Source organism: Miscanthus floridulus, chromosome 1, assembly GCF_019320115.1.
Source record: "Miscanthus floridulus cultivar M001 chromosome 1, ASM1932011v1, whole genome shotgun sequence".
Lineage (NCBI taxonomy): Eukaryota > Viridiplantae > Streptophyta > Magnoliopsida > Poales > Poaceae > Miscanthus > Miscanthus floridulus.
The window spans coordinates 178,783,000-178,796,582 of record NC_089580.1 but is presented as its reverse complement, the minus strand read 5'-3'; the positions used below and the strand labels follow the sequence as shown (position 1 = coordinate 178,796,582).

The window sequence follows — 13,583 nt, the reverse complement described above, 5'->3', positions numbered from 1 at the left end:
TCCTTGTTCGTGAACGCCGTCCGCGCGAGACAGGGGAGGAGACAGGCGAGGTGGCGCTCAGGGTCGTGCTCCAGGAGCTTGCTCTCGTAGATCGTCCGCACCCTGGCGCTTGACCGACGAAGCTGCGCCGCTGCAGACGGAGCTGCGCCGGCGGACGAGCTGCGCCGGCGGACGGAGCTGCGCCGCTGCAGACGGAGCTGCGCCGGCGGACGAGCTGCGCCGGCGGACAGAGCTGCAGGCCGCGGACGGAGCAGCGCCGGCGAGGGAGCTGCAGGCCGCGGACGGAGCTGCGCCGGCGAGGGAGCTGCAGGCCGCGGACGGAGCTGCAAGAGAGAGCAGAGCCAGAGCGAGAGAGAAATGTGTCGTGTGCGGCGGCTGCAGCCAGCTCCTTCACTCGTCAGTCGTCACTCAGACACTCACTCTTATCTTACCCTAATGGGCCAGCTATTAGGTGGGCCGAATTCTTTAGCTGGGCCGACTGGCCCAACTAGTCGTCATGTGTGTCTGATCGGACAACTAATCATGATTAGTCGCAACTTATCGGACGATAAGGTTTCTAATCGGTCCAAACTAATCGAGGACCCTTATCGAGCACCTTTTTACGATAAGGACGACTAATCACGATTAATCGTGATTTATCGTCCGATCTGTAATCATTGTTGGTCACTCACTCAAATGGCTCGACAAATCTTTGACTGTCCAGTGAGACCGAGGCGCAGTAGTTGCTAGTATAAGCAGGATTTCCTGTACTATATCAAACCCTGCACAAAATAAATCCTACGCCGAGACGACCACACACATGGCCCGACGTCGACGGTGTCAAGTCGCGTCTTGTTTTTGGGCAAGTAGCACGGTAGTAGGATACTCCTACATGACAAGCGCTACGTCGAAGGGTGTATCGGTTGGATTGGTAGGTGCTCAATACCATCTGCAGTGTGCCCCCAACCCAACCATCCCGTCCGTCCGGGCCCAGGCGTCATGTAGCCTCTTGTCACGGAATCTCACCTAATCCCAGTGCAATTAGCTGTGGGCTTGCTTGGCGCCACTAGGCCTGCCCCGTGTGCCCCCCAACTGTTCCAGAAGCAGGAAGCAGGACGCAGGGGCAGGGCGCAGCGTCTCTCGTCTCACATGCGCGCGTGGTACAGCGCCATCTGATCAGCCTCTCTTCTGATCTGCACAACAATCACCAGACCTGCCGGCTGCCGCATCTTTTTTGTGAATCATGCCGCAAGTTGCTCGAGAAGAGAAATATGATCGCGAGTTTTGGGTCATCTTTTTTCTGTGTCCAGTGTGCGTCAAATGAGCTGTTTCTGTGAACTAGCCACCTGTTGCTGCATCTTATCCCCAGAGAGCTCGGTTACAATGATTTTTCGCGATGACCAGAGACCAGCACTAAGATCCAAGAGACTTTTCCCCGTGTGTCATTATAAAAAAGATCGCAATCCCCTGTGTGCTCATAGAAAAATTCAACGGTCTTTAGCGCCACTACTCCAACTTTTTCGTGTCCTCCATGCCATTTCCGTCAGTTTAGGCTCTACCGCCGTCAAACTGTAGGTGTGAAAAGACGAAAATACCCTTAAATTCAAATATGTTATTAATTTTTTTTTAGCATCTTAACGACTTCAAATGAAAAAAAAACTCAAAACTAGAAAGTTGTAGATCTCGTCGAGATCTATAATTTTCATATAAAAATTATTTTCATTTAATTCCGTAAAAAAATAATATGATTTTTCTAAGATATATTAATCATATTTTTTTGCGGAATTAAATGAAAATAATTTTTATATGAAAATTATAGATCTCGACGAGATCTACAACTTTCGTTTTGAGTTTTTTCATTTGAAGTCGTTAAGATGCTCAAAAAAATTAATAACATATTTGAACTTAAGAGCATTTTCGTCTTTTCACACCTGCAGTTTGACGTCGTTAGATCCCAAACTGACGGAAGTGGTATGGAGGACACAAAAAAGTTAGAGTAGTGGTACTGAAGACCGCTGAATTTTTTCAAAGGCACACAAAAAATTACGATCTTTTATAATGCCACGCAGGGAAAAGTCTCAAGATCCAAATGATGCTGCCAATGACGGCCAAAGGAAGCCGTGCCGCTTATAACGACAAGAGGAACCTTGGTAACCCTACTTATCCGCATAACAAAATCTCAGTGGGAGGGAGTAAACAAATGCCCCCAGCGACAGACATGCTCGAGGTTTCATGTGCTCTTGGACCCTCTTGTGCCGATGCGTCCAGCTACTGGCTGTAAACAATCGCTGGAACGTGTAGGCGAAGCGAGAAATTGGGGCAGTACGGTAAGAAACCGCAGATGCGGTGGCGATGCACATTGGAAACCAGCTCCACGAGCATTTGATTATGGAATCGACCCAAAGGCCGAGATCCAGAAAGATTCTTCTCATCGGTTCTCTAAGCTGTCAGAGGCTAACTTACCAGCTGCAGTAGAGAACGGGTACTCTGATGCCCTCTACCATGGCAAATTGGGGCGTCGTCCTATTAGCCAAGTCAGAGGGCTACAGAGCTCGAACAATTTTCTTCTAGTAGTACAGGGCAAGCTAGTAGCTAGAGACTTCACAAATCGAAGGACAAATGTGTGTGCATCGTACAAGCGCTCCCAATTTCCATGGATCACCATATGCGTCTCTTTGCATGGGTTCCAGAAACGTACAGCATGGCTAGATGCTACGTTTCAACGCACGGTCCAAAGATTGACTTGGCAAATATGTACTCCCTCAGTTTCCCAAATTATAAGTCCTCCTGTCTTTTGTATGCACATACTCTTTCCATTTCAAATTACAAGTCGTTTTGACTTTTTTAGTACATAAATTTTGCTATATATCTAGATATAATATATGTCTAAATACATAGCAAAATTGATGTACCAAAAATCCTAAACGACTTATAATTTAAAACAGAGGAAGTACATTATTTTTGTTATAGACCTAAATATAGGCTAAGTCTAGATATATAATAAAAGTCATGTGTCTAGAAAATTCAGAACGACTTCCAATTTGGATCCAATTCAAATATAAGCTATGTCTAGATATACATAATAAAAGTCATATATCTATCTACAAAAAAAAAAGTACAACTTCCAATTTGGAATTGCAAGGACGATAGCGGATGGTCCTTGGAGTCTGAAGAAACGAAGTTAAGGAACACACTATCAACACGTACCTGATTGACATCTTGCCGCTCCTCTCACTGCTACAGTTAAATACAGTTAGCCATAAGAATCTGGCATGCATGCCCAGAAAACCGAGATTTTCACAGGTCCAATACAAAGCTAGCCTAGAAACCTGCCCGTCTTTGGAGCAAGATCGTTGGCAGTTGCAACAAACAAAGTGCACATTTAGTACGACGAAGCAGTAGCAGTTTTATAACATTGTCTGCATTGTCACTATAACCACCCATTCCCCAGGAAATAAGAACCCCCATTCTTGTCAACAAACAATTCCCTTCACCATGCTGCATACATTATATCTGGAATTTGCAACACAAGCATGATCAAGTTCTATTCCAAAATATCCTCATCTTGCTTGAGGGGTAGAACTAGCTTTATCAGAACTATGAACATTGGCTTCAAATCATGTCATGAAATGCAACATATAACTTAAAAGCTACTCTATATATCTTGGGATCCTAGCACCAGGGTAAAAATTTGACATGGAGGTACTCTATGGTGGTAAGGCAGCAAAAAGAACAGTATTTTTCCTTTATGTTGGTGAGGAAGCTTAAGTCAGCTGTACAGTTCAAAGGAATGTGCCATCACCCATCAGATAATGAAGTTTCAGATCTTGTCCACCACTTCAGCTGGCACATTGAGATCAAAAAGTGCACCACCACCACCATTAGCATCTACCCTCTCTCGCTTGTTAGATTGGTGCCCCCTATTATCAGAACTCGAGCCATGCAACTCAGTTCGCTTCCCCAGAATAGTCGATGCTGCACAGCAAATGGAAATAAGCATCGGCAACTATAAATAAATAATAAAAGGTATTCCTTCTCGTGTGATAGTAAGCTGGATAAAGGAAATGCGATAAAATTACCATATTCATTATTATGCATACCTGGTTGGTTCCTGTGTTCATCCTGACTACATTTTGTTGACTGTGAACTTTGTTCAGCAGAATCCCAACTAATAGTTAGCTCCGAGGCCCTGTCAAGGCCCTTTGATTTGTATGGAGCGATGTTGTGAGGTGTGCGTAGAGGATATAACAAATCATTCTCAATGCACTGATACCTGCAAAAGAGTACTTACTATAATAATTTGTATATGAAATTACAAACTGAAAAAAAAAACTATCAAGAAGAGTTCTTACATTTGTTTGCAGAGCTTATCAACCACATTGGAAAGATTGATGACATGCTTCATTGTATCCATGACCTCGTCATCAGTAAAAAGTTGAAAATCTTTCTCAAGGAAACCAGATAGTCTTTCAACATTAAATTCTAATTGTTGTTGCTGATCCTCAAATAAATTCTGCTTCATTTCTCTTTCCTGAGGAGTCATCTCATCCTTAAAAATCTCATCACCAAACATGTAGAATGCAAACGGATACGAATAGGAAAGAACACGCCTTGATCTGAATAGCCTGTTTAACCCATTTATGACCCAAGAATAATCTTTTATCTTTGACTCCTTATTTTCTGAAATGGATATCTTCCCCTGGATCTCATTCTTTAGCTTTGCTTCCTGCTTAAGAGAGTCGGTGTGAGCCTTGTATCTGTTGTGGTAGTGCATATATCTATAGAGGTCTCGCCTTGCTTGTTCTGTCTTCTTAGTCTGATCATCAGTGAACCGACCACAACTGTGGCCACTAATACTTGACCATGTGTGATCTCTACCTGTGGCACCCCCACATAACCAACTGCATTCAAAAGTATCACATAACAAAATATAAGTAACATAACATTGATAACATAATCATGAAAGGAAAAGAGGATGAAATCTAGAACAGAAAAAATAATAGAAGGCAACCTCAATCAGACAACACGATGGGACACTAATTTTGATACTTAATGTAACTTTTATGACTATCTGCTGTATGACATAATCTGCTTGCTGACCTCCTCTCACTCTTTGTTTGCTGCACAACAGATTTGGCAATAGGTCATTCTCTGTTGTCCTAGTTGCTGTAGCAGTAGGGCAATAAGCCACCACTGCTACATTAGTTGATAGCTAATACATCAGTCATGTCTTGGTAGTGAGCTGAGGTAGGAATTGTACTGCTAGTACTAGGAGTAGTTGGGGCTGTACTCAGCCATTCTCATGTGTACCTTATAGTTGGTACATGAGTTGTATATACTCTACCTCTATGCAATGAAAACAGGCAGTTCAGGCCAACACTGGTGCTTGTACTGTGTGTATGCCTGTGCTCACCCCTTCTTCTATCTCTAGCCATAGTGAGTGAGTGTGTGTGCTGGTAAGCTTACTACTTACCTGTGCAGGGCAGTGAGGGACCAACAAGTGGCATCAGAGCCGTACAGGTTCGCCTGCATCGCCGGACTAATCGTCGGCGATGGCACCTGGCTCGGAGACGGGCGACAGCAACGGAGCTGCGGGAGGCGGCAGTGCTGCTGGGGCTGCCCAGCCACGACAGGAGGTCGTCGTGCGCACAGTGCGGGAGGTCAACGGCACTACTTGGCCACAACTGACTCGCACCAACTATGGCGAGTGGACGGTGACCATGAAGGTCAAGCTCAGAGCCCGACGGCTCTAGAACGCCATCGACAAGGGCACCGACATAGTAGAAGATGACATGTCAGCGCTGGAGGCCATCCTCGCTGTTGTGCCTGCGGAGTACCGGGAGCCGTTGGGGGCGAAGAAGTCTGCTAAGGAGGCGTGGGAGGCCATTGTAGCGATGCGCGTTGGCTCTGATCGCGCAAAAGAAGGCGACGGCCCAGCTGCTGAAGCAGGAGTACGACAACCTCAAGTTCAAGAATGGTGAGTCGGTGAAGGACTTCTCCCTCCGCCTGCAGTCGCTCATCAGCAAGCTGGGGAGCCACGGTATCACCATCGACGAAGAAGAGGCGGTCTCCAAGTACCTCCACTCTGTGCCCTTGAAGTACATCCAGATCGCTCTCTCCATAGAGACGATGTTGGACCTGTCCACCCTCACCATTAAAGATGTGACAGGCTATCTGCGGGTGGTGGACGAGCGCATGGAGCAGGCCACAGCAACAACGGACAGCGGCAAGCTGCTGCTGACAGAGGAGTGGGCTCCCGGATGAAGGAAAAGAAGTCCGGGGAAGCCTCCTCCAGCCGCGGTGGCGATGGCAAGCGTCGCAGCAAGGCTTCTTTAGAGAAGAAGAAGAAGATCGACCCCAACGCTTGCCGGCGCTCATCAGCACATTGGGCAAAGGAGTACCCAAATCGCAAGCAGGAGAAAGAAGGTTGAGGCTCATTTGGCACAGGCTAATGATAATGATGAAACCACTCTCTTGATGGCGACGTTCTGTGCACTGCACAACGTTGAGGCCAAGGAGAAGGGAGAGATGATGGCGGTGGATGAGCACAGGAAGGCTATGAAGGGTGTCAACCTCGACGAACCGCGCGTCCAAGTCCATCTCGAACGTGTGGGTGGCGAGCAGGAGCAGCGGTGGTACCTGGACTCTGGCGCCAACAACCACATGACGGGCTCCAAGACAGCCTTCTCCGAGCTCGACGGTAACATGACCGGCACGGTGAAGTTCAGTGACAGCTCAAGGGTGGCGATCCGAGGGTGCAGCACCATCATCTTCAGGTGCCAGAACGGCGAGCACCACGCACTGACGGATGTATATTACATCCCGCAGCTACGTTCAAGCATCATCAGCATTGGCCAGCTGGATGAGCACGGCAGCGAGGTGCTGATCAAAGACGGCGTCCTCAGGATCAGGGACCGGGAGCAACGGCTTCTTGCCAAAAGGTGAAGAGGTCCCGGAACCGGTTGTACCTACTCTACTTGAAGGTGGAGATGTCCATCTGCTTGGCTGCGCAGCGCACGGAGGAGCCGTGGTTGTGGCACGCTCGCTATAGCCATCTCAGCTTCGACGCCCTCGGCAAGCTGGAAAAAATGGTCTGGGGGCTGCCTCACATCGAGCACGCAGGCGAGCTGTGTGACAATTGCCTGGCCAGGAAGCAAAGAAGGCTGCCATTCCCGAAGACGGCGAAGTACCGTGCGGCAGAGGCCCTCGAACTGGTCCATGGTGACCTCTGCGGACCGATCACGCCGGCGACGCACGATGGGCGCAAGTACTTCATCTTGCTGGTGGATGACTGCAGCCGGTTCATGTGGCTATAGCTTCTGACCAGCAAGACCGAGGCAGCGGAAGTGGTCAAGAAGTTCAAGGCGCGCGCGGAGGCGGAGAGCGGCAAGAAGCTGCGCGTGCTGTGGACTGATCGCGGCGGCGAATTCACCTCTGTAGAGTTTGCAACGTACTACGCAGATCAAGGTGTGGTGCGCCACCACACCACGCCGTACACGCTGCAACAGAATGGCGTGGTGGAGAGGCGCAACCAGACAGTGGTCGGCATGGCGAGGTCGATGATGAAGGCTACGAAGATGCTGGCGGAGTTCTGGGGAGAGACGGTGACCACGGCGGTGTTCATCCTCAACCGCGCGCCCACCAAGGCCCTGAAGAGCAAGACGTCATTCGAGGCTTAGCATGGACGCAAGCCGAATATGTCCTTCCTCAGGACATTTGGCTGCGTTAGCCATGTCAAGAACACAAAGCCCCCACCTCGGCAAGCTGGAGGACAGAAGCACGCCCATGGTGCTGTTGGGCTATGAGGAGGGCAGCAAGGCCTATCGGCTCTATGATCCCAAGGGAGGTAGGGTGGTGGTCTCTAGGGATGTAGTGTTCGACGAGATGGCTGCTTGGGATTGGGAGGATCAAGGCGCCGGGGAAGCTGCTGGTGTCAGCAGCACATTTGTTGTCGAGCACTTGGTGATCCAAGGAGGAGGAGATAATGGCGCTGGAGAACAGGCTGCTGCTGGAGAACAGGCTGCTGCTAGAGAGCAGTCTCCACCAGTAGTGGCGCATTCACCTCCACCACAGTCCCCTACGACGGCAGCACAGGGGACACCCCCACTGGAGTTCGCATCACAACCCACAGACATCGACGAGTTCGTGGATACTTTCCATGACGGCAAGGAAGTTCGGTTCGGGCATGTGGACAACCTTGTCGGCGAAAGGGGAGCACCTGGGCTGGTTAGCCGGCTTCTGGATGACCCAGAACTACTACTTGTCAACGCAGAGGAGCCGCCAACGTTCACAGTGGCTGAACGCGACGCCAATTGGCGCCAGGCGATGTTGGAGGAGATGAGGGCGATCGAGGACAATGGGACATGGGAGCTAGTGGATCCACCGATGGGCTGCAAGCTGATCGGGTTGAAGTGGGTCTACAAGGTGAAGCGGGACGAGCGCGGCGCCATTGCCAAGTACAAAGCTCGGCTTGTCGCCCGTGGCTTCATGCAACGCGAGGGCATCGACTTCGAGAAAGTCTTTGCTCCGGTGGCGCGAATGGAGTTCGTTCGCTTGCTATTGGCCATGGCAACAGCGAAGGATTGGCGCGTCCACCACCTCGACGTCAAGTTTGCGTTCCTCAAAGGCGAGCTCGCGGAGACGGTCTTCATCAAGCAAGCTCCAGGCTTCGCCGTCAAGGGTGCTGAGCACAAGGTGCTCAAGCTGCGCAAGACGCTCTACGGGTTGCGGCAGGCCCCTCGGGCGTGGAACGCCAAGCTCGACGCCACCTTGGGCGAGCTTCGGTTCACTCGCTACGCCACAGAGCACACGTTGTACACACGGCGACGGGGGAATGAGCTCGTCGTCGGTGTGTATGTGGACGACTTGATCGTCATTGAAGCGTGGGCGGAGGACATTGACGGCTTCAAGCGCGAGATGGCTGCTTGTTTCAAAATGAGCGATCTTGGCACGCTCTCCTACTACCTCGGCATTGAGGTGAGGCAGGGGAAGGAGCACATCCCCCTGGGCCAGCGCGCCTATGCGAAGAAGCTACTAGAGCGCAGCGGCATGGTGGAGTGCAAGCCGTGCGCAACTCCAATGGAGCAGCGGCTGAAGCTGTCCAAGCACAGTATGGCGGCAAAGGTGGGCGCAACGCGCTACCGGAGCATCGTCGACGGGCTGCGCTACCTCACGCATACTCAGCCAGACATCGCGTTCGCGGTCGGGTATGTTAGTCGGTTCATGGAGGAACCGCGTGAGGATCACTGGACGGCGGTGAAAAGGTTGTTGCCCTACGTCAAGGGGACGCTCGATCAAGCGATCGTCTTCCCCAAGAGCGGCGGTAAGGGTGGGTTGCGGCTCACGGTCTTCAGTGAGGCACCCCCCAAGGTAAAGGAAGGTGAGCCGGAGCTCACTGTTTTCAGCGACGCAGACATGGCGGGCGACGGAGCACCTCTGGTGTCCTTGTCCTCCTTGGAGCAGCCCCCATCGCCTGGCAATCGCTGAAGCAGAAGATTGTGGCGATGTCGACGTGTGAGGCGGGGTACGTTGCAGCGGCCACGGCGGCGTGCCAGGCTATCTGGTTGAACTGGCTGCTGGGGGAGCTGACCGGCGAGGAAGCTCACCCGCCAGCTCTGATGGTGGACAATCAGCCCGCCATCGTCCTCGCCAAGAATCCTATCCTCCACGATCGGAGCAAGCACATCGACATCAAGTTCCACTTCCTCCGGGACTACGTCGATGGAGGGCAGATCGTCATCGAGTTTGTCGAGACCGGCAGACAGCTCGCTGACATCCTCACCAAGTCACTTGGGCGCCTGCGGTTCATAAAGCTGAGGAAGATGATTAGCATGGATGAGGTCAAGGCTTTTGGTTAGCAGCAGGATTAGGGAAAGAATTGTAAGACATAATCTACTGCTGACCTCTCACTCTTTGTTTGCTGCACAACAGATTTGGCAATAGGTCATTCTCTGTTGTCCTAGTTGCTGTAGCAGTAGGGCAATAGGCCACAACTGGTACATTAGTTGGTAGCTAATACATCAGCCATGTCTTGGTAGTGGGCTGAGGTAGGAATTGTACTGCTAGTACTAGAAGTAGTTGGGGCTATACTCAGCCATGCTCATGTGTACCTTATAGTTGGTACATGAGTTGTATATACTCTACCTCTATGCAATGAAAACAGGCAGTTCAGTTGCCACAAACCAAAAGAGCAGAGCTCTGGCCAACGCTGATGCTTGTGCTGTGTGTGTGCCTGTGCTCACCCCTTCTTCTACCTCTAGCCATAGTGAGTGAGTGTGTGTGCGCTGGTAAGCTTACTGCGACCAACATCTGCCACATGGGTGAGGGGATATTAGTTCGTTTCCCCCTCAATCCCCTTGGGGAAAAGGCCTAAGTGTTATATGCTCATCCTATAATCAGGAGAAAGAGTATTTAGCATACACCATTAAGACCAGCCACACATATGTTTCTGTCAAGTTGTGTATTATACTACAAGCAAAATACTGGAATCATTCACACCACTAGCAACTAATTTTATGTAGCAAATTTAAATGATTGTCTCTATCCAAAAGAAATTAGATTTACAAATTACAAATATCTTATTCTTGCAAAAAAAAGAGCATGGAAAAGAGCAACCAATACTAAGACTAAGGTACTAAAATATATTTATATGTATATGTACCAATATTGACACAACAATCATCTCATAGGCAATTCACCAATCAGTCCTAAATTATATGCTTGTGGTTTAGATAAAAAGGCTGACATCATAACATGTGCCCTTGGCAACAGTTAACTTAATATGTTTATCTGAATATTCCATAAAAGACAACCTAATAACCTGTGCATGAATTGCCTCCCAGATTTTGATACAAGGAGGTAGATTTACCAGATTCTTTAACGAAACATCCTCTAACTAGATATATGAAATTGTGACCACGCCATGTAGAAGTATACAACGGCTAATCTAAATTATAATGATGATATAAAGGAGAAAAACTAGGAGATCAAGAAAACGGTGTTGTATGGCCAAGACCAAAAGAACAATCAAGTGGAAAATTTCATCATACAAAGAATGCTAATATTGGGTTAATCAACTTCAACAGTATGAATTGGAAATGGAACAAGATGAAGAAGCATAGATCTAACCAGAATGCTTGTCCACATATACATGCAACCAGGTTGCAGCCACCATTCTTCTCCACAGGTTTGTGACACTTGGGACAGGGCTTAGTATTTACTGTTATCCAATTCACTGTTTCTGATTCATCACGACATTTCTTGATCCAGAGCTCCCACATCAAGCAGGAACACGGTGAGTGTGCTTGTAAGGAGCAATTAAAACAAAACTGGCATCCACATGTGCATTCCACCTCACAATAAATATCGCCTTTGACGCGTATAGCATTTCCACAATGTGGTGTGCTTGGGCACCACTTGACTGTATCATTATCCTCAATATATGATTCCAGTAAAAATCTTTCAAAGCGTTCTGCGATATCTGGGTGTCTCGCAATGACCAGTTTTCGAATTATTGCTTCATCACAAATAGCATTGCACTTTGGAGCCATGCATCTGACACGCCGGCTCTGACCCTCATTTATTTTCACAATGAAATATTCAGTCCAACCTAGGAGAGGGACAGGAAAGTTAGTAGCTATCCAGGAAGAAACTAGGTGCAGCAAAAGATCATTCATAGAAAGGCTGTTCTCTGTTTTGTCCTCTATGTTTGTGGTGGTGGACTGGTGGTAAGGGGTAGGAAGAAAAAATAATATGATTCGTGTAAACATAAAAAATATAACGATAGAATTAAAAAGCCCACTCTAGATTGATTTTAAAATAAAATATATGATGGGTGTGTATGAATCGACACATATGAAATGATTTGAAGCAAAAGTATGTTATTACTATACATGCAACAGTTATCAGTAGCTCCAAAATCACAAGGCCAGTTTCATGCATGACATACAGATACAAATGCCCCAAAGGCCCAAAATGATACAATACAGTTATACAGAGCTAAAGGAAGAAACAATATTGAACTATTTTATTGATAATATATGAGGATTGAAAGCTGTTAGCAAACAAAGCAGCTTCTGAATACCAAACAGATCTTGCAAGTTCTAATAGACAAGAGCCAAAACTGTTAGAAAGAATAGTGGTTAAGAGGTGTCATTCTTCAGTATTTCTTTGTTACAAACACCCTACAAACAATGCATTACACCATTTCTCTACCAGAATATATTAACTGGAACATGCAAAAGATGAAAATGCGGAATCATCTGAGCCAACCTAAACAGACATTACTCACAATCATTGCAGTAACTGTGGCCGCAGTCCATCTCGGAGGCAGCCGAGGGTGGCACATCATCATAACAAACATTGCAGGTCACCTCCACCGAGGAGGTCGTGCCAGCATTATTGGTGTACTGAAGAGGAATACCGGCCTCCAAGAAGAGCCTATCCCTGCCCTTCTGATCGAGAAGCTCGAAAATCCTCTCCACGTCCCAGCGGTAGTGGATGAGGAGCGTCCGGGCATGGTGCTCCCTCAACCCTAGCAGTTCCATCACCTTCCTAAGATCCTCTCTCTGCAATCCCACAAATGCCCAAACCACAAAATGGAATTGAGAAAAAAAAAAGATGAAAGTAAGCATCAGTATCAGAAATAGCGTGTAGTGTAGAAACCGAATGGGGGAGAGCCCCCGCAGTCACCTGCGCCGCCAAGAGGGATTCCTTGGTAATCACCTGCAACCAAGCAAAGAAGGAATGCGTCAGGAAGAGGAAGCAGCTGAGGGTGGTCTCACGACGGAGACAGATGCGGAGGACAAAATCAGGATAGGACACGCACGGATGAGGCGGACCAATGGCAGTCCTCGAGGTGCTCGTCCTCGAGGACCTGGAGGACGGACTCTTCTAGGGCATCGTCCTCCTGATCGCTCAGGTAGCAGTCGTCGTCGTCTTCTTCCTGCTCCAATTCCGACGAGGACACCGGCGGCGAGGTCCCCTCGGCGTCGCGACCCATCTGCCGACGCTGATCCGATCAGAACCCGAATCAAAACGGCCGGCGGTGATAGTACCCCTCGCACGGAAGAGGGGAACAGATTGGCGGATTGGGTCAGGTGCAACAGCCGGCGCGGGCGGGGAAGGCGGGGATAGAGGAATCGCGGCGCGGAAGCGGGCGCGGCGCGGAGGGAGGGGGAGCTGGCGACTGTGAAGCTTGCACAGTTGCACGGGAAGAGAAGAGAAGGGGAGGCGGCGGCGCAGGCGTAGCGGGTGTGGGTGTGGGTGTGGCCGGAATTGGGGAAGGCTGGGCTGATGTAATGCGGCCTACTGTGATACATGTGAGAAAATGAAGGGAGGTGAATGTAAAACCTTAACCTACGGGATACCATTTCATTTACTATTTAGTATTTATTATAATCCATTCATCAACGATTACAGAATGGTGCTAAATCAAATCATATTAAGTTTGCCAAACTTACATATAAACTAGCGTGGGTGCCCACGCTTTGCGTGGGAAGGAGGGCGGGAAAAAAAAGGGAAAAAAAGATGGAACGGGTGTGCACTGTTTCATAAAGGGTGCATACTGTTTCGTATCGGGTTTGTACTGTTCTGTATCGGGTTGG

At 48.8% G+C, this 13,583-nt stretch overlaps 1 protein-coding gene across 1 annotated transcript; it reads right to left on the bottom strand.

Moving 5' to 3' along the window:
• Nucleotides 1-3,127: 3,127 nt before the first annotated feature.
• LOC136503730 (probable E3 ubiquitin-protein ligase ARI2) lies at nucleotides 3,128-13,265 on the bottom strand. The gene is made up of 7 exons (XM_066498718.1): nucleotides 12,806-13,265; nucleotides 12,670-12,702; nucleotides 12,269-12,545; nucleotides 11,107-11,587; nucleotides 4,332-4,880; nucleotides 4,080-4,252; nucleotides 3,128-3,954 (listed from the first exon to the last, which is right to left on the bottom strand). Exons 1-7 carry the CDS (start codon nucleotides 12,977-12,979, stop codon nucleotides 3,800-3,802), a joined length of 1,842 nt encoding a protein of 613 aa, XP_066354815.1. The 5' UTR covers nucleotides 12,980-13,265; the 3' UTR covers nucleotides 3,128-3,799.
• Nucleotides 13,266-13,583: the final 318 nt, after the last annotated feature.